The sequence below is a fragment of the Onychomys torridus genome, chromosome 3 (genome assembly GCF_903995425.1).
Source record: "Onychomys torridus chromosome 3, mOncTor1.1, whole genome shotgun sequence".
NCBI lineage: Eukaryota > Metazoa > Chordata > Mammalia > Rodentia > Cricetidae > Onychomys > Onychomys torridus.
In genome coordinates, this window is record NC_050445.1 from 84,577,954 (window position 1) to 84,597,192 (window position 19,239).

The following is a 19,239-nucleotide window of genomic DNA, read 5'->3' on the forward strand; positions in this document are numbered from 1 at the left end:
GGGCTAGAATCTCTTGGTCACTTCTCTCAAAGTCCTGTAAAATGTCTGGCATTTTCCTCTGTGAAGCAGGAACCTGAAGGACCATTTTGTCAAGCAAAGTTTATTGGTCACCTTTCTATGGGTCCTGCATGTCCAGTCGATCAAGCAGTCCAGGCAAGAACAGTTTCTTGCCCAAATGGCTATTTTTGCCAAGGTGAAGATAAGATATGAAGTGTCTTCAATGCCCATCGTTGTCTCTGAAGTAAATTGGTGTTGCCAGGAGCAGACATGTCTCACTGTCCAGAAAGTCTAAATTTTAAAAATATTTTAAATGCCATATTCTGTAGACCTTTGAAGTGTTTGAAGATTACCTGTCTATCTGAAATATCTCTATGTATATGTAGAAGACTTAAGTAACATGGCTACGAGTATGATTATCATAGATGACCAGTTATTAATCTATTTTTAATTATCCATTACAATTTAAATGAGCTATACAAACATAATACCTTAAACATGATTAGAAATATACACACAGTATAACAAAATTAACTTTAAGTTTGTATCAATAGACTAAAATCTATACCAATGTAAAACATTTTAAACAAGTTGTTGCTCTTTAGAAGTAAGTTCCTTAATCTATCCTTTCATCCTATTATATCTGTATCATATCCCCTTTTCTTCTTTAGAAAGAGATCACATTTATAATCAACCTGCTTTAAAGAAAAATATTGGTTTTTCTCTGTCCCACACCAGAGGGCTCTTCTGATTTGGGACACAAGAATCTCTTAACCCTTTCTTTTAGCAATATGTCTGGGTTTAGAGAAGGAGTGAGCCAATTCCATCTCCAAAGCCAACTTGATAATTTTGGGAATGTGGGCGTAGTTTCTCTTACTACTTCCTGCTGGAGGGGGGTGCTGTATCTTATGGGGACATAAAGAAAATTTTAGGATTATGAAGTAGTCCATGAGGGTAAACCTCTGAGCCAGTTGCCTTAAAACCATTCTGGATGTTGGATCATCTGGGCCATGGTGTCATCTGAGACCTTTCAGGGGTCTTGGCTGATCAAACCTGATGTATCTTAATCTTGAACAAATCCACAGCCTCTGGCTTTTTGTTTAACTCAACAGCTTTTACGAACAAATCTTTTTCTGCAGTTAAAAATCCCAAAGACAACATAAGCCAGATTCTCTGTGTAATATCCATCTTAGTAAGATTGAAACGCCACTGTGGCTGCTGGCTCCACCCACCTCAGCTTCCCTACATGGCGGTGGTACAGTTTACAGACAGCTCTGGGTCTTGAGCCATGTGTACCATCAACTATCAGAAGCAGTTCTATCAAAGCAGTGCATAGCCCAGAAACTTTTTTTTTTTTTTTTTAAACTAGCAAAGGCTAAATCTACCATGCAGCAGAGTAAAGTGCCGCTTGTAGACTCCTCATTCCCGCCGCACTGCAGGTCAGACACACATGCCAGGAACCCGCCATAGTAGCTCAAACCTGCAGGCTGCCGCTAACTTGAGAGAGACAACTAGGAAGTTCTTTTTAGCTCTGTTTTAGAATCTTTTTTCTCAGGTTTTAGGTGGAAATTCGTGCCCCACGTTGGGCGCCATTTGTAGTTGGAGTTTTCCTGCCTGTCCCAGTCAGGACAAATCTCTCTTACCCGCCAGTCCCACAGTCGCTCAGACCCAACCAAGAAAGCACACAGAAACTTACATGTTTAGAAACTGTATGGCTGTGGCAGGCTTCTTGCTATCTGCTTCTTCTATCTTAAATTAACCCATTTCTGTTAGTCTATACTTTGCCACATGGCTTGTGGCTTACCAGTGTCTTTACATGTTGCTTCTCATGGCGGCAGTGACTGGCAGCATCTCCTGACTCAGCCTTCTACTTCCCAGAATTCTCTTCTCTGCTTATCCCGCCTATACTTCCTGCCTGGCCACTGGCCAATCAGAATTTTATTTACACAGAGCCATATCCACAGCATCATAGTTCACTGTGACAGGACTATGGGCCTGGTGGGTAGTAAATGCACAAAACTTAAGGCTTTAGGATAATTTCCACACCTCACAGAATGGAGATCTTTGTCAGAAACTATGACAATTAGCCAAACAACATTCCATCATGGTTATTTTTATACATCTTGAAAACTGAGCCACAGCTTCATCTTGGGTCAAATAGTGAACAAAAATCCAATTATGAAAGATAATTGAATCACTCTTTGGAAAGCGTAGGCAGGTGTATTTCAGCTTGTTCATAGGGCAGGCTGAGGAATTAAGTAGTATCTTGTGAGTGGATGTCAGCATGACACAGGTCATCAACAAAAGCAAATAAATGACAATGGTCACAGTGCTAATGAGGATTCATTAGGGAAGTCCTGAAGGTGAAAATGGAAGCACCGCTCCTCACACATGCAGATCTTGCCAGCCTGCACCCAGATTCTTCCTCTGCACTTGTGAGTTATACATAATCTTGAAGATGACCGCTCAATGATTCCTGCTGCCCCATATTTATGCCCATATGTCACTCACTCTTGCTGAGTGTGGCTGTCAAAAATGTGGGCTGTCATTTAGATATTTGATTACAAAGATGGTAGTTTTGTTTTTGTATGTTGAGGATCTTGGCCAGGATTCACAACATTGTAAGTTCACATTCCATTCCTGGAGCTACACCTCAGCATAGGACTGTGGCTTCTGCTGGCGGTGGTGGCGCACGCCTTTAATCCCAGCACTCGGGAGGCAGAGCCAGGTGGATCTCTGTGAGTTCGAGGCCAGCCTGGACTACAGAGTGAGTTCCAGAAAAGGTGCAAAGCTACACAGACAAACCCTGTCTCGAAAAACAAACAAACAAACAAACAAACAAAAGACTGTGGCTTCCAACTTGGTCCAACTTAGATGCTGTCTCTTTGATCACTTACTCTGATGGAAGCCAGGTGCCATACTGTGGGTCCCCATGTTATATGTGTGAATTTGAGTTCAGAGGACATCCTCTGGAATTTTCAGGTTCTTGAGTCCTGAAACAAAGAATTGGACCAGGAACATTGGATAGAAACACAGTTTACTAACTGAGTCCTTCCCAGAGTGAGGGACTAGGGAGTCAGACAGACCCCTTCAATGCAGGCTGTAGGGAGAGGAGGAATCCCAGAGTGTGTGAAGTTCTGAGTGAATATACGTTGTTGATGACTTGGCCATGTCAAGGACCTAGCCTCAGATTCATGGGAAACTTTTAAGTCCCCCCTGCTGTGATTATTCTTGGTTGTCAACTTGACTACATCTGGAATTTACTAAAACCTAAGCATCTGGGTATACCAGTGAGGGATTTTTCCTAATTAAATCATTTGAAGTGGGAAGACCCACTTTTAAAGAGGTTATTTTGAGGTGGGGAGACGCACCTTTAATTCTGATGTTTTGAGGTAGAAAGATCCACTTTGAATCTGGGCTACACCTTCTGCTGGCAGCCTCTATAAAGGATAAAGAAGAAGGAAGCCTGCTCTCCTGGCCTGCTTGCTTTCAGTGGCAAGTCCATTCCTTCACTGGCACAGAGCCTACTTCTTTGGGATTCTGGTGTAAACTGAAGACCAGCTGAGACATCCTCATGGACTAAATGGCTACTGGATTCTTGGACCTTCTGTTAGTAGACAGCTGTTGTTGGACTAGCTGGACCATAGCCATAAACCATTTTAATAAATTCCATATACATATTCTATAATTTCTGATCCTCTAGAGGACCTTGACACCACTCCCCCAAAGAGGGATGAGGCTCAGAAGGAGGCAAATTTTCCCGTGGTCCAGGTGAGAATATTGTTAGTGTGTGTAGGAAATGTTCATCATGGCTTTCTCCCTCAGAATATCTATGGCCTGAAAACAGGTCCCCCACAGAGACAGCTCCTGCTGAAATTAGTTAAACCTGTCTCCTTGATTCAGTTGTATACCATACCCTGCCTCCTTGACTTAACTATATGCAACAATCCTGCGTCCCTATTTAACTGTATATAATAAAAAAAAGCTGAGCTTCTGGAGTACCATGGTTTCTCTATCAGATAACCCACTCCACCTGATGCCAGCTCTTTTGGGTGTATTTGTGTTTGTCTTTTCTTCCCTGCACACCCAAGTCAGGTTCCTCCTGGAGCCAGGCTGGATGTGGCAGCAGACAGGCAGGGTAAAAGGGGCTCTAGGCAGATTAATGTGCCCTCACTCAAACATTTAAGATAGCCAAACTCCCGATTCTTTTCCTTCTCCCAAGACGAAGTCTGGGTGGTGTTTCTACCAAGAGAGGTTAACTGTTCAGTGGGATTTAAAAATATCCCGATGAGGGCAGGAAGCAATCAATTTCCCTCTTCCTCTGGGTTACCCAGTTCTCACAATAGCCCAGATGAGCCAATTCTGAGGGAGGAAGGGAACTCTTCCTCCTCCCAAACATGTAAATTAAAATCTGGCAGACAAATGTGAACTCCAGCTCTGGATCTCCATATACCGGGAAAGCTGTCTCTTTGGGTGCTTTGCAGTGTGTGTGTGTGTGTGTGTGTGTGTGTGTGTGTGTGTGTGTGTGTGTACTTCAGTAAAACTTGATTGAGACCTTGTTTTTCTGCCTTTTTATTGAAATTGGTGTGGAGAAAGTGAGTCTATTCCTGCAACCTTAAACCAACTCACCATGATGGCATTTAGAGTACAAGTGGGCTAGAGAGCTGGGGAAGGTCAGAAGTGGCACTTGTTTGGGATCATGTACTTAGTGCCTGCTGAATTCAGGAAGTCCAAGCTTTCTCCTACATGCTATATCCCTTACAAGTCCTTTACTTAGGGAGCCTTCTGGTCTTTTTGCCAACTGGCTTCTTTCTTATGCTAATCTCAATACTTCCTTGTCTGCCTTATCTCCTGCCACACGCATATGCAGAAGATACTGGGCAAGATCCTGAGGAGATTCTCTAGTATGGCTGGTTGACTCTACACATTTTCCCATCATGATCTTATCATCCCCTGCCCACAAAATCCCTCCTCTCTATCATCAATTGGATTCCTGGAACTCAGCCTGGCACCCAGCTGTGAATCTCTGCATCCGCTTCCATCAGTAACTGGATGAAGGCCCTATGATGACAGTTAGGGTATTCACTAATCCTGTCACCGGAGTAGACCTGTCCATGCACCTTCTTGACCTTTGTCATTGGTCCAAGGAGGGGTCATCCTTGTGGATTCCTGGGAACTTCCCCAACACCCTGCCTCTTCCTATTCCCATGATGTCTTCATTTATCATGGTATCTCTTTCCTTGCTCTCCCACTCTGTCCCTGTTTCAGTTCCAACTTCCCAATGGTTGATTACATTGCCCGATTTTCATATGTTGAACCATCCCTGCATCTCTGGGATGAAGCCTACTTGATCTTAGTGGATGATGTTTTTGATGTGTTCTTGGATATGGTTTGCAAGTATTTTATTATTTTTGCATTTATGTTCATAAAGGGAAATTGGCCTGTAATTCTCTTTGTTGAATGTTTGTGTGGTTTGGATATCAGAGTGACTGTGGCCTCATTAAAAGAATTTGGCAATGTTCCTTTTGTTTCTATTTTGTGGAATAATTTGAGGAATTTTGGTGTTAGCTCTTCCTTGAAAGTCTGATAGAATTCTATGCTAAAAGCATCTGGCCCTGGGCTTCTTTTGGTTGAGAGACTTTTAATGACTGCTTCTATTTAAATTGTTTACCTGATCTTGATTTAACTTTGGTAAGTGATATCTATTGAGAAAATTATCCATTTCTTTTAGATTTTACAATTTTGTGGAAAATTTTAAAGTATATCTAATGATTCTTTGGATTTCTTCAGTGTCCCTCTTTTTGTTTCTGATTTTGTTAATTTGGTATTCTCTTCATGTCTTTTAGTTATTTGGGGTAAGGATTTGTCTATCTTGTTGATTTTTTATCTTTGTTTCATTGATTCTTTGTATTGTTCTCTTTGTTTCTATTTTATTGATTTCCGCCCTCTGTTTATTTCCTGCCATCTACTCCTCATGTGTGCTTACTTACATCTTTTTCTTCTAGAGCTTTCAGGTGTGCTGTTAAATTGCTAGTTTGAGATATCTCCTTTTTTTTTTTTAATGTATGCATTTATTGCTATGAACTTTCCTCTTAACATTGCTTTCATTGTGACTCATAAGTTTGGGTATGTTGTGTATTCATTTTCATTGAATTCTAGAAAGTCTTTAATTTCTTTATTTCTGTCTTGACCCAGTTTTCATTCAGTAGAGAGTTGTTCAGTTTCCATGAGTTTGTAGGCTTTCTGTTGTTTCTGTTGTTGGTCTGTTAGGATACAGGGGATTATTTCAATTTTCTTGTATCTGTTACAACTTGCTTTGTGACTGAGTATATGGTCACTTTTGGAGAAAATTCTATGAGGTGCTGAGTAGAAAGTATATTCTTTTTAGTCTGGTGAAATGTTCTGTAGATATGTTAGATCTGTTTGGTTTATAACATGTGAGCTTCAATATTCCTCTGTTTAGTTTTTGGCTGGAAGACCTGTCCATTGGTGAGAGTGGGGTAATAAAGGCTCAATGTGTGAGGATCAATGTGTGATTTAAGCTTTAGTAATGTTTCTTTTACAAACATGGGTGCTCTTGCATCTGGGGCATAGATATTAAGAACTGAAACATCATCTTGGTGGATTTTTCCCTTGATGAATATGAAATGTCCTTCCTTATGTCCTTTGAATAATTTTGGTTTGGTCTATTTTTTTTAAAAGATTTATTTATTTTATTATTATGTATACAGTATTCTGCCTGCATGTGTCCCTGCAGGCCAGAAGAGGGCGCCAGATCTCATTACAGGTGGTTGTGAGCCACCATGTGGTTGCTGGGAATTGAACTCAGGACCTCTGGAAGAGCAGTTGGTGCTCTTAACCATTGAACCATCTCTCCAGCCCTGGTTTGGTCTATTTTGTTAGATATTACAATGGCTACACCAGCTTGTTTCTTAAGTCCATTTGCTTGGAAAATCTTTTTCCAACCCTTTGCTCTTAGGTAATGTCTATCTTTGATGTTGAGGTATGTTTCTTGTATGCAGCAGAAGGATGGATTCTGTTTTCATATCCATTCTGTTAGTTTGTGTCATTTTTCTAGGGAATTAAGAACATTGATATTAAGAGATATCAAACCAATGACTGTTAATTCCTGGGTTTTTTTGTTGTTGTTTTTGTGGTTGGTGTGTGTGTATGTGTGTGTATGTGTGTGTGTGTGTGTGCGCGCGCGCGTGCGCGCGCGCGCGTGCGCGCGCTAAACTTCTTTTGGTTTGCTGGTATGAGATTATTACCTGTGTTTTCATGGATGAGTTAACTACCTTTGGTTGGAATTTTCCTTCTAATATCTTCTGTAGGGCTGGATTTGTGAGTAGATATTGTTTAAATTTGACTTTATCATGGAATGTTTTGTTTTCTCCTTCTATGGTGAGTGAACGTTTTTGTGGGTATTGTAGTCTGGATTGGCATCTGTGGTCTCTTAGAGTCTGCAGGACTTTGTCTAGCCCTTCTGGCTTTTAGAGTCTCCATTAAGGAGTTGGGTATAATTCTAATAGGTTTCCCTTTATATCTTGTTTAACTTTTTCTTTGTGCAGCTTTTAATATTCTTTCTTTGTTCTGTATGTTTAGTGTTTTGATTATTATGAGGCAGGGGGACTTTCTTTTCTGGTCCAATCTATTTGGTATTCTGTAAGCTTTTTGTACCTATATAGGCATGTCCTTCTTTGTTAAGAAAACCTATAATTTTGTTGAAAATATTTACTAGTTCTTTGAGCTGGGATTCTTCTCCTTCTTCTATTCTTATTATTCTTAGGTTTGGTCTTTTAATGGTGTCTCATATTTCCTGGAAGTTTTGAGTCAGGGTTTTTTCAGATTTAACATTTTCTTTGATGGATGTATCTGTTTATTCTATGGTATCTTCAATGCCTGAGATTCTGTCTTCCATCTCTTGTATTCTTGTGGGTCTCCTTCTCCTCATGGATCATTGGCCACATGTCTGTGAGGTGGGAGGGAGCAGAAGTGGGGAACAGGGTTCAAGATGGCTGTGAGCACAATGGAAATAGCTCTCTGGGAGTCGGCTTCAGTGCTACAGCTCAGCTTTATTCCAGAGTGAGGGGATATATAGGATGGAGACAGTAGCTGAGGCATCACCTAATTTACATTTGGCAACATGGTCCTACCGTACAGTTGGAGCACAATACCTAATTATCATGTGGTCGGAGGTGGGGGGGGTGCAGATCTGTAGGGATCTATGTCAAATGAAATACTTGAGATAAGTCTGGCTTTGTAGCTCACAGACAGCTTCCAAATAAGGTAAGGGCTCCAGGCCTAGAGACACTATCCAGGTAGGGAGGGAGCCCTGCTGGAAAGGGAGTCCTCCATTTGGTGCTGAGCTCAGAGAGCTGTCTGGATGTGCTGGACTGCAACCTCAAGTGCAGTATACTCCAACATATTCTGTTGGTGATGCTTGTGTCTGCAGCCCCTGTTCACTTACCTAGATTGTTCGTTTCCAGAATTCCCTCAGTTTTTGTTTTCTTTATTGCTCCTATTTCCATTTACAGGTCTTGGACAGTTTCTTTTCTTCAACTGGAGGTTTGTTTCAACTGGAAGCTTGGCTTCCTTGTCTTTCTTTAAGGGATTTATTAATTTCCTCCATTTTTTTGGTTTGTCTTTTTCTTGATTTCTTTAAGGGAATTATTTACTTCCTCTTTAAGGACCTCTATCATCTTCATAAAATGGCTTCTAAAGTTTTTTCTTGTGCTTCAGCCATGTTGCAACATTCAGCGCTTGCTGTAGTAGGATAGCTGGGCTCTAGTGGTGACATATTGTCCTGTTACTGATTGCGTTCTTCTGCTGTCATCGAGGCTTCTGGCTTTGAGGTGATTGTAGGTCTAGGTGCTCATTTCTGAGTTTGTCTATGTTGGATGGGTGTTTTGTTCCTTGGTTTCTGTTTCCTTTCTGGTTTTCTGGTCTTCTGGCCAGTGTGGCCTGAGGTTGAGCAGAAGGTCTCCATCCAAGCTGGGGATTGGACTTCTGGTGGTCAGATTGGCCTCTGGTTGGGCAGGAGGTCTCTGCCCAAGTTGAGGGGTTTGGACACAGCAATCAGGAGGAGTCGGGGCATTGGGGATAGTGTGGGCAGAACCGAGAGAATGAGGGAGTCCCTGGGGGTGACTTATCTGGAGTTTTGATGGCTGGTATGGCTTCTGGTTGATTAGGGTGCCACAGCTGGAATTGGGGGGCCAGGATATGATGACAAGGAGGGAAGAAAGACTGGGGGTGGATGGGTGAGAATTGAGATGTGGGGATCTACAGAAAGGCAGCTTATCTGGAGTTCTATCAAGTGGGGTAGCCTCTGGTGGAGAAGGGTCCTGGCTTGTTATTTTCAATGAATAACAGCCTCTGGCATCTCAAGAAGTATCTGTCCTTGGGCAAGGTGCTCACAGGTTAGAGGAATTTTTGTTTTATGGATCTCTTAGGCACAGTAATTAAAACTTAAAACATAGTCAGGCTGTGGTGGTGCATGTTGTGGAATAATCTTTTTGAACACTGAGAATATGTGTCACTCTGACTGGTTTAATAAAAAGCTAAATGGCCAATAGCTAGGCAGAGAGGATGCTAGGAAGAAGGGCACAAAAGCCAGCCAGATGTGGAACAAGTCAGACACACAAAATGGGATAGAGGTAAAAGCCACATTTTAGAACATAGATTAATAAAAATATGGGTTAACTTAATTTATAAGAGCTAGTTAGAAACAAGCCTAAGCTATAGGCCAAGCTTACATAATTAATAAGAAGTCTCCATGTGGTTATTTGGCTGCTGGCTAGGCATGATGGAAAAAGTCGACTACAGGTGCATGCTATTAATCCCAGCACTCCAGAGGAAGAGGCAGGCAGATCTCTGTGAGTTTAAGGTCAGTTTGGTCTACAGAGTGAGTTCTAAGACATCTAAAGCTACAAAGAAAAACCCTGTCAAACAAACAGACAAAAAACCATAAAACATAACTTTGGCTCTCGCACAGAACATAGCAGTTCAGGGATGCCTGAAACTGCTAAGTAGTATGAAGTAACATGTGAAGTTTATAAAAATCAAACTAACTTGACTTTGTCAGTCAGAGTTTTAGCAGAAAACAGAAAACATGCAAATAGTATTTTGGAGGCAAATATGCTCAGGGTTAAAAAAAAAAGTTGATTTTAAAAATGAAAAGGGAGCCTCCTTGTCATAGAGAAGAAATGTGGACATTTCTAGAACTAAAAGGATAGTGTTAGCAGAAGAAACAGAGGGGGGAGTGGGACACTGTAAAGGGAAACCACAGTGTTAAAATTGGGTACTGGCATGGGGCAGAGAAAGAAACCTCTCTGTTGTGGGGTATTCACCAGAGAAGACTGCTGGGACACGGCTTTAAGCCAGTAGAAAGTTCTTATTAGCCAGCTGGCAACCACACTGGGTATTCTGGATCCCAGTGTAGCCCTAAGCTTTTCTCAGGGTGAGCCTCTAAGTACAAAACACATGCCCTGGGTTGACATACTTCAGTTAACAAGTACAGTTAGCCAGAAGCAGAACTACAGAAGCTAAACAAAGCAAGGTTAGTACATTTAGATTCTTTGCCATAAGTATGGACTTTGATGGGTTAGGTCCATTTGTTTTTATTTTTGGCAAGTGGTGCTGTCTACTTGCTGAGTTTTACAGCCTGGGTGGCACTTCCATGGAGTCAGGTGTGCTCAAGTTTGGGGTCCTGTTACACTCTCCACTCTCCTGCCCTCTGATCTCTCTCCTTTATAGACCATTTCCAATTGTAAGCCAGGGGAGCTCTTGATGGCCAGTCTCAAGTGCATGCCCACACCCCAGGGAACTGCTTCTGTGCTTCCCATTATTATCCATCTTGAAAGAATCTTCAACCTAATGGATTTAAATAGCTATTTATTATAGTCCAACCACATATATCAGCCAGATACCAGTGAATATGTCTTACTATATAAACTCTTATTTTCATCTGGGCTTGCTAACTTGGGCCTACAATCCCAACTGAGGTATGAAGATGAGACCTGTGGAGGCTACAGAGAAAATTCGAGTCAGTCTGGGCAACTTAGTGAGACCCAAGAATAGGAAGTGAGAATTGGGCTGCAGATAGCTGAACTCAGTGATGGAATGTAGCTGCTGTGTGTCAGGCCCTAGGCTCAGTCCTAGTACCACCAGGCAAAAATCTTAGTTTCTGTAATGAACAGTGAACCGAACATCCTATCATATTTCAGTGGCTTGTCTGAGACAGTTCCTCTGAGTGCAATGAAAACAGGGCCGTTGAAGACAGAGTGGGTCTTAAGGGTTCTGATGTATGTCATTGTACAGCTCCCCATTGTCCCTCTGGAAAGCCTTTTCCCACTTGGTAAGCTCAATGTATGCTTTATTATTGTGTTAATTTTCACTTCGATGCTACTGAATTTATGATACTTTCCATATGTTCATTAGCTATCTGTATTTTTTCTTTCGCAGCCTCTGCAATTTTTTTCCTGTCGATATCCATGGTGATTTACATGTCCAATATTCCCCACACGCTCAGGTAGCTGAACACTTGGTCCCCAGCTTGGAGGATGTTATGGAACCTTTGGGAGGTGCCACCTTGCTGGAGGAAGTATGTCACTTGGGGTGGACTTTGAGTTTATAACCTTGCCCGACTTCTAGTTCTTTCTCTCTCCTTTGTATTTACAGTTCAGGAAATGGTCTCTCTGCTTCCTGTTCCTGGCACCCTGCATGCATCTTGCTCTCGTGTCTCCTCCTGCCATGACACATTCTCTATGGAACAGTAAGCCCCAATACACTAGCTAGCTGCCTTTGGTTATGCCATTTCATCACAACAACAGAAAAAGTGACCACTACAATATTCATCTTTCTTTTATTGCTTTGTGGGAGCTTTTTACATATTAAAACTTAAGCATATTGATTTTTTTATGTGTATGTGTGCACATGTATTTGAGTGTATGTCACATGTGTGTGGTGCTTCAGGAGACCAGAAGAGGGTATCAGAGTCCTTGAGGTTGGAGTTACAGGCCATTGTACACCACTTGACATGGGTGCTATGCACTCAGCTGGGGTCTTCTAGAAAAAAAAAAATAGCGTGCAAGTTTTAAAAATTATTTCTTTTAGTTTTTGAAATTATAATATAATTACATCATTTACCCCTTCCCTTTCCTCCCTGAAAACCCTTCTATATACCCCTCATTGCTCTTTCAAATGCAAGGCCTCTCTTTTCATTAATTGTCATTACATACATTTATGTATGTACATGTACATATACAGTTCTAGATGCATAAATATAAGCTGATCAGTCTGTATAGTGTTCATTGCATGTATGTTTTCAGGGCTGACTACTTGGTCCTGGATAACCAATTGTGTGCTTCTCCCTGGGGAAGGCTGTTTCTCCCGCTCTCAGCATCCCTTGGCTGCCTGGAGTTCTTTGTGGAGGGTTCTGGCCTTGTGGACTTTTCTCTGTCCACTTTGACATATCTATTGTTATGTTGTTCAGCCCATGCAGAAGCAGTCATGTTGGTGAGATTCTATGGGTGTTGATGAGCCATCTCTAGCTCCTGTTTACATATTAAATCTTGAATGAGATTACTATATATACTGCATTTATCCTCTGGTTTAAAATAATTCACAGAACCTCTCTTCTTTCCTTCTTTCCCCTTTCTTTAATCTTGTTTGTTTGTAAGACAAAAGCTTAGTGAAAACTGCTGAGTAGGTGTATATATAAAGCTCACGGCACTGAAAAGCCACAGGGACCCATCACAGAAATGTAACACAGAGTAGATGACACAAATGTTACACACCTATCATCTGGTTCATCTTCTACCTTCAAGTTTCCTTAGCACATTTCTCTGTTTCCTCCCTTATATCTTTTGGAACATTTCATGACTTTTGCAACAATTCATGTCACTCACCCAGCTGAGCTCAAGCTCAAAAGCTTTATCCTCAATTCATTATGTATGATATAAATTATTCTTGCAACTTCTTTAACTTTTAATGATGGCAGGTCATTCCTTTCAGCTAAAGGTTTTCTATTTCTATCTTTGCAGCTTGCCTGGATTTTCTACTGGCACAGCCCCAGTAACCATATGAACCACCTGATGGGTTAGTGATAGAGAGCTGTGCACAATCATTTGCCCTGTAAGACCCCAATACGAGACTGCAGCCCAAAGGTCTAGCCCAAAGCATGTATGTGGACATGCATGTACATCCACGGCCACCCTGCAAGATGTTTTAGGGGAATGTGACAGCCAAAATCAGACCTACAGTTGGAAGCTTCTGCTTTTGTTACATCTGCTAATGAATGAGCATCTGCCAGTGAGACTGTGAATGCCATTCCAGCATGATGATCAACATACTTTTTTAAAAAAAATAAAAATAAATAAGTGACTCAGCAGTTAAAAGTACTGGCTGCTCTTTCATCAGAGAACCTAAACTCATGCTGTGGAACATATGCACTCACGTGTGTCTGTACATACATACATACACACACAGACACACAAATTTTTATCTTTTCTAGAGTTTGACATAAGTAAAACTGTGAAGTGGGAATCCTCTTAGGTTTTTATTTTTCACTTTCTACAGTGCTTTGAGGCTAACCCATGTTACTTAAAATGTTTATCCATGCATTTCTTATTTGGTGTGTGTGTACTGTGTGTGTGTGTGTGTGTGTGTGTGTGTGTGTGAGAGAGAGAGAGAGAGAGAGAGAGAGAGAGAGAGAGAGAGAGAGAGAGAGAGAGAGATGCATATGTGTGTGAGGATGTTCATGCCCATGTACTCTCTTGGGGAGGCCAGAGGAGGCACTGGGTCCTGTACTATCAGGCAACTGTCTGCCTTCTTCACTTGAGTGAGGGTCTCTCACTGAACCTGAGTCTTGTCATATTTTTGGCTGGATTCTGGTAAGCAAGCTCCTGGGGGTTTACCTGCCTCTGTTCCCCAATGCTGGGGTTACAGGCACATTCAGTCATGCCTGGGTTTCTTATGTGATTGCTGAGGATTTAAACTCAGATCCTCATGCCTGCACAGCAAGTGGTCTTCCCACTAAGCCATCTCACTAGCCCCTAGCTTACTTTTTATTGTAAGTATGCAGTACAGTATGTCCATCCATTCATTAGTTGGTAGACATTTGGGTATTTCCATTTTCCCTTGTTTATATAAAGCTCTTAATGATAGTGTAAAAGTTTTGGATGCACTATGTTTGTCTTTTAGGGTGACAATTATACTTTGTAGTAGTTGTATAATATTAAGTTCAGCAAGACAGTAGTTCATGAGTTGTTTTGTCACTGTGGGGGTGGGCTTTGAGGTCTTTTACTCAAGCTTCACTCGGGTGTGAGTGGCAGTCGACTTCCTGTTCCCTGCAAGCCAAGATGTGGGACTCTTAGCTTCAGCACCACCTCTGCCTACATGCCACCATGTTCCCCATCAAGATGACAATGTTCTGAATCTCTGAACTGAAAGCAGCCACCCCAATTAAATGTTTTCCTTAGAGGAGATTCCGTGGTCATGGTCTCTCTTTACAGCAATAAAAACAACCCTAAGACGCCGTCTAAGCGATCTCATTGGCCCTATCTGATTGTATTTTGATAGTAGCTACCTCCACCCTTCTTCCCTTTCTCGCCTCTAGTAAACACTCTCCTACTCTTTTGAATAAGTACATTCATTTAAAGGGAAATAAATGTCAGTAGAAATGGAGTACGCGACTTTTTTTGGTAAAGGAAACGTATTTTTGTTAAGTAATTTTTCTGATAATGGATTAACAGACAAAAACTTGCACAGATGAAGCGAAGGAATAACCGATTTGGATTTAGAGTAGGAAACCACAACTAGCCTTCAGGTACAGGCAGTGCGGCCGTTCGGGTCCCAGTCATTCCTCCAGCCAGGCACACTTCTCTGGGCTCTCCTCCGGGCTCTTCCGGTAGATGGCAGCCGGGGTCACCGGCTTGTACGAGGTCTTTACCTAGCGCATCCTGTCCAGGCTGAGGAGAGCGATACGCAGGTGCTAGAGACATCCCAGATCCCCTGCTCCCCGCCTCCCAGAAAGGGCTCGTTGCCAGCTACCGTGTGATGCACGTGCGGTTGTTATGGCGTGACGTCACGAGACCTGACCCGGAAGTAGTTGCCTCATACCCCGCCCCAAACATGGCGGCGCCCAGCACTTTGATTCACCACCTGCTTCTGCTCCACCTCTAATCTTAGCCTTGCCGTGGTCGGCGGGACCATGGACGCGCCGGGCTTCACGGCGTCCCTGGTGGTGAGTGCGGGGCAGGGTGGGCTGCTGGGTGCAGGCTTCACGGGAGCCTTGGCAGCGTCTCTAAACGCGCGCCTTCTTCCGGGTTTGCGCAGTGGTCTGTCCTCAGGTCACGGGCAGCTAGGTCAAGGAGCAAGTGCAGGGCGTCCAGGGAGCATGTTTTCAAGGCCAGGTGGGTCCTGCCGGGATTTCAGAGAAGACAGGAATGCTTGATTTATTGTCTTCTTCTTCGTTTGGTTTTTCGAGACAGTTTCTCTGTGTAGCCCTGGCTATACCGGAACTCGCTCTGTAGACCAGGCTGGCCTCAAACTTAAGAGATCTGCTTGCCTCTGTCTGCCAGGCCTTTCATTGTCTTTACTCAAGGCAAAACAGCTTCCCTTATACATCACATTGTCTCGGAACTTGGGAATTAAAGAAACATGGAAAGAAACACTATTAAGGAAAACACAACCTTTCGTCCAAGACACCAACTTGTCATTTTGTTGTATCTACACATGTATTTACTTCATAGTAATCTGCTTATTTTGCTCCAAGTTTAGGCCTTGAGTAAGTACTGAGCATAAATAGTTGTGGAGTCAATAGAATGTTTATTGTTTAATTCCGTGGGGTTATACGAACCAGTGTTTGAGGAACCTGTTACACAGCAGGTCTAGCTGGGGATAATAGACTCACCAGATGCGAGACAGAAGATGGGTTGATTCTGATTTCGTTGTGGAGAAGTGTACAGGTGCAGACACGGAATGCCTTACTTTTTAAAATGCTCCTGCAGTGAGCAAATAGAAGCCCAGCGGCATTGTTCACAGAATTAGCTAATGTTCTGGATGAAGGGCTTGGAGACACAGTGTTGAACAAGAGAAACCTGCCCACGAGGGGTCAGGTGCCGAAGTGCCGTGTTGGGGTAAATGACAGGTGGGCTGGGTTCAGGCTATTATGGGAGTAGGTGAAAGAGAGGGGTGGCTTAGCCAGATTTAGGGGGTCATGGCTTTAAGTTAGGTTTGTTGAAACTTGTGTAAGCCAGGCTACTGAGATAAAAAGGAATGTATCACTTCAGGGAGCTTTCTCTTTCAGTGGGTGAGGCAGCAGCAGTAGTTTTGCTAGTTAACATTATGGTTCTTGGAAATGATATGTATACTTCATGTGTTATTTGAAGAATTACCCCAGTGTTCTAGTTTGCTTTGTGTTGTGATAAACACTGACCAAAACCAACTTTGGAAGGGTTTATATGGCTTACATGCCCTGATCACAGTCTGGAAAATCTTTGCAGGAAGCAAAGACAGGAACTGAAACAGAGGCTATGGAGGAATGATGCTTACAGACTTGTTGACCTACTTTCTTTTTTTTTTATATTTAAAAAAAATATTTATATTTTTATTCACTTTACATACCAACCACAGATCCCCCCTCATCCCTCCTCCCACTTCCCCCCAGCCTCATTCCCCCCCACCCCTGACCCACCCCCATCCCCTCCTCCAAAAGAGTAAGACCTCCCATGGGGAGTCAACAAAGCCTAGTACATTCAGTTGAGGCAGGACCCAGCCTCTCCCCGCTGCATCAAGGGTGAGCAAGGCATCAACCATAAGTAATGGTTGCCCTACTTTCTTATACAGCCCAGAGCCACCTGCCTTGGGGTGGCACCATCCTCAGTGGGCTGGGCTCTCCCATTTTAACCATTAACAACAACAACAAAAAATTGCCCCACAGACTTGCCCACAGGCCAGCTTGAGGGAGGCATTTTCTCAAGTGAGGTTCCCCTTTCCCAGATGACTCTAGCTTGTTGCTCAGGCTCCAGTCTAGGTGGTTCAGTGGTGGAGTCTATGTTCTTAGCTGCTTCCTGAAAGCTCAGATCAACTGCAGCAGTGGTTTTCAAAACAGGTGAGTGCTAGAGTTATCCAAAGAAGGATGGTTTCGAAATGAACATACAGAGGAACTAGAGGTGGCTTGGCAGTTAAGAGCACTTGCTGGGTTTGGTCCCCAGCACCCATGTAAGGATCACAACAATCAGCAGATCTTATGCTTTCTTCTGGCCTCTGGGCACCAGGCATGAATGTTGGTGCACAGACATATATATATATACACACAGGCAAAATAGCCATACACACAGGTCTAAAAAATCATAATAAATGGAACCTATAGAAAAGTGTAGCCCTTTTTATTGTTTGGGAGAGGTTCAAAGTGGGGTATGTGGGCAGCAGTTCCGAAAAGTTGCATCTCATTCATTCCAGCTGAAGAACAGTTTTCCCCTCTCATTGTGGTTCATGAGACTACCAAGACTGTCTTTCCTTCCTCATGTTTTTATTGTAGGTGAGGGAGGGGTGCTTGGAAAGTTTTAGTGTTTGGTACTTTAGCTGTGGATGATTTGTTATGAGTTTTGTTTCCTCTTCCAAACTCTTAACACTACTTGCTGACTGCTACTTTAAGTTTTTATTACACAGACAAAATTTGAGAGAAAGATGAAATGTCAGATGAAAGAGTTACACTTAGTAGCTGTCCCACCTTCCCAAGCCTGGCATCTTTGTGAGAGCAGTATTGTCCCCTCAGGGACTAATGGTTTAGAGGAGGCAGACAGTCAATTAAAAGTAAGGCTGTGGAGAGCTGAGTGAAGACTGAGGAGACATTTGGAGTCACTGTTAATAATGTAGGACTTGGGCTGGGCGGTGGTGGTGCCTTTAGTCCCAGCAGAGGCAGAGGCAGGTGCATCTCTGTGAGTTCGAGGCCAGCCCTGGGCTACAGAGTGAGTTCCAGGACAGGCGCAAAGCTACACAGAGAAACCCTGTCTCAAAAAACAAAACAAAACAAAACAAAAAACATGGAGGACTTTAATTTACAGATTTTAATATGTGATTTTATTAATTGAGTTTAATATTTGAATGTAATCTTCATTCTTTGGCAGAGGACTCCTTAGTTTTTGCATGATTTTTAATATTGATATGACAGCATTGGCTTTGGTAAACTTTGAATGATATCAGTAACAACACAATTCCAAAATAATTGCTCATATAGATTGATAGTCCCAACTGTAAACTAATAGCCCACTTGTATTGATAATGGGTTCTGGGCCAGGCATTCTAAATATATGGGCTTCATTTAGGGTTGGGGTGATGGCTCAGCAGTAAAGCATCTGCAATGTGTGAGGACCTGAGTTCAGCTCCCAGAACCTTTGGAAATGCTGGGTGGGTGTGGTGGCTCATCTGTAATTCCAGTGGTCAGGTGGAGACAAGGGATCCCTGCAGCAAGCTGGCTAGCTGGACTAGCCTTTTGATCTCCGGGTTCAGCGGAGGGACCCTGCCTCAGTGAATAAAGTGGAGAGACAATGAGGAAGGCTTCTGACTCAAGGTTGGCTTTCATATACCTGTAAACCACCTCCTCAGACACACACACCAATCAACACATGCAAGTGCAAATGCACGCTACACACAAATATTACTAAAACAGGTTTGTTTTAATTGTATTTTATTTTTTTCCTTAAAAAAAAAAAACAAACTACTAAGTTGTACACTTTTTTGGGTTTTCAAGATAGGGTTTCTCTGCACAGCCCTGGCTATCTTGGTACTCACTTTGTAGACCAAGCTGGCCTCAAACTCAGAGATCCACCTGCCTCTGCATCCCAAGTGCTGGGATTGAACACACCCGGCTTGAAGTGTACACTTTATTTACTTATTTTTGCCATACTGGAGGTTGGCCCAGGGCTTCCTGCGTGCTGGGCAAGCACTCCACTGCCTCTGGTTGTTTTCTCCACCTCGTTTTATTTCTCCTGCCCACTCTTCCCTTCCTTTTCTCCCCCAACTTCTTTTGTGGCTCAGGGTGGAAGTCAAGCCTTTCTACGTGCTAGACAATTGGCATAACATCTAGCTACCGAACCTAGTTGTCTGTAATTTCCATTTCCTATTATTTACTTCTCAAAAACTCTTGAAGCATAGGTACTATTTCCCCCATTTAGTATGAAGAAATAGAAATAAAATAGGCCTCTAAGAAGAGGCTCTCCCAAGAAGTGGAGCTCCAGCTAG

The 19,239-nt window shown here is 42.6% G+C and overlaps 1 protein-coding gene and 1 pseudogene across 4 annotated transcripts in view; one reads left to right on the top strand and one right to left on the bottom strand.

Annotated features, from left to right (window-relative positions):
• Positions 1–12,816: 12,816 nt before the first annotated feature.
• LOC118580077 lies at positions 12,817–13,324 on the bottom strand (annotated as a pseudogene).
• Positions 13,325–15,095: 1,771 nt separating this feature from the next.
• The window catches only part of Slc25a26 (solute carrier family 25 member 26), a 126,012-nt gene continuing 121,868 nt past the window's right edge, over positions 15,096–19,239 (top strand). For all 4 annotated transcript variants that reach the window (XM_036180402.1, XM_036180403.1, XM_036180404.1 and 1 more), the window contains exon 1: positions 15,096–15,238. In XM_036180402.1, the coding sequence (XP_036036295.1) occupies positions 15,206–15,238 (33 nt within the window). In that variant the 5' untranslated portion in view covers positions 15,096–15,205. The remainder of the gene's footprint in view (positions 15,239–19,239) is intronic.